General features: G+C 54.8%; 1 protein-coding gene across 8 annotated transcripts in view; it reads right to left on the bottom strand.

Moving 5' to 3' along the window:
• Positions 1–595, bottom strand: part of Atrx (ATRX, chromatin remodeler) — a 162,786-nt gene extending 162,191 nt beyond the window's left edge. For 5 of the 8 annotated variants that reach the window (XM_005369881.1, XM_026777416.1, XM_013354719.2 and 2 more), the window contains exon 1: positions 345–580. In XM_005369881.1, coding sequence (XP_005369938.1) covers positions 345–364 — 20 coding nt within the window. In that variant the 5' untranslated portion in view covers positions 365–580. Of the gene's footprint in view, positions 1–203 lie in introns of all 8 variants that reach the window. The other 3 variants (XM_013354721.2, XM_013354724.2, XM_026777417.1) reach the window with 3 other exon arrangements.
• Positions 596–1,147: the final 552 nt, after the last annotated feature.

Raw genomic sequence — 1,147 nt, 5'->3', positions numbered from 1 at the left:
AGATTAGGAAGAATGACCGCAAGCGCCCAGCGCCCGCGACTCCCCGGCCACCACACTGCAGCCACTGAGGCAGGAGCCGAGCAGAGGCTCCCGACTCGGCGCCGGCGGGAGGCGGAGAAGTCACGGCGCCACGCAGGCCGCCCCCGACACACACCCCTAGCCCCAATTAGGGCTCCCCACCACACTCCCCCAGCCCCGCTCACCTAGAGGGAACACGATGCCGCTGACCGCGAAGCCGCGCGCGGGCCTAGGGCACCTAGCGCACGTCTTTGCAAACACCCCACTCGAGTGGAAGGCTCCCGGGAGCAGAACGCCGGGGCCCGTGACAAGGGCTTGCGTTTTACCTCATGGGCTCAGCGGTCATGTTTTTGGCTCGGACGCCTGCTTGGCTTCGGCTACCCTTGGGTACCGATCCTCGTTCCCCAGCACCCGATCCCGAACGCAAAGTACTGGAAGCTTAGTAGTCACTGCAGCTACTGCTGGATCTTCCCCACAGCTCAAAGGCCGTTGCCGCTGCCGCCGCCGCAGGAGCCGCGGAAACAAAGCGACGCCGCCGCCGACGCCATTTTGTTGGGCCGAGGCTCAGGCAGGAGAATTGGCGCGTCCTCCCTCTTCCGCTTTCCGTCATCTATTGGCTACCTCTGCCAGAGCTCAGTGTCTTATTGGCTACGGAAATTCACCTTCTTTGGGGGCCTGTTGCTAAGGCGGTCGACGTCATTAGATTTTGTCCACCTTTTCATAGGGGGTCCAGTTCATTCCTAGCTGACCTCAAAGTACCAGAGATATATCTTGACTTTATCCTAAAAACACTCTGTTGGTCCATCCTCTTTACCTCCATCTAATTGACGAGACAGTGACACCCCATTTATGTTTATTGAGAATTTACTATAAGTCGACCCTTTCTGCAGATGCTTTATCTGAATTATCTCATGCAATGCTTGCACCCTCTAAAGTAGACAGACCTAACATTTTCTGTGTAAGGAAACCAAAGCACAAATTCTTCATCCAACCAAACACTCATCCTGGGGAAAAAAAAAAAAAGACATGCTCTTGTGCTTTTTTTGAACCCAAGGCTTTGTGCATGCTAAGGAAACATTGTATCAATAAGCTACATGCGCAGCCCCATTAACCTCTATAAACCATCCAA

The sequence above is a fragment of the Microtus ochrogaster genome, unplaced genomic scaffold, assembly GCF_000317375.1.
Source record: "Microtus ochrogaster isolate Prairie Vole_2 unplaced genomic scaffold, MicOch1.0 UNK65, whole genome shotgun sequence".
NCBI lineage: Eukaryota > Metazoa > Chordata > Mammalia > Rodentia > Cricetidae > Microtus > Microtus ochrogaster.
Note: the sequence above shows the minus strand (reverse complement) of the source record. Positions and strands in the feature narration are given on the sequence as shown.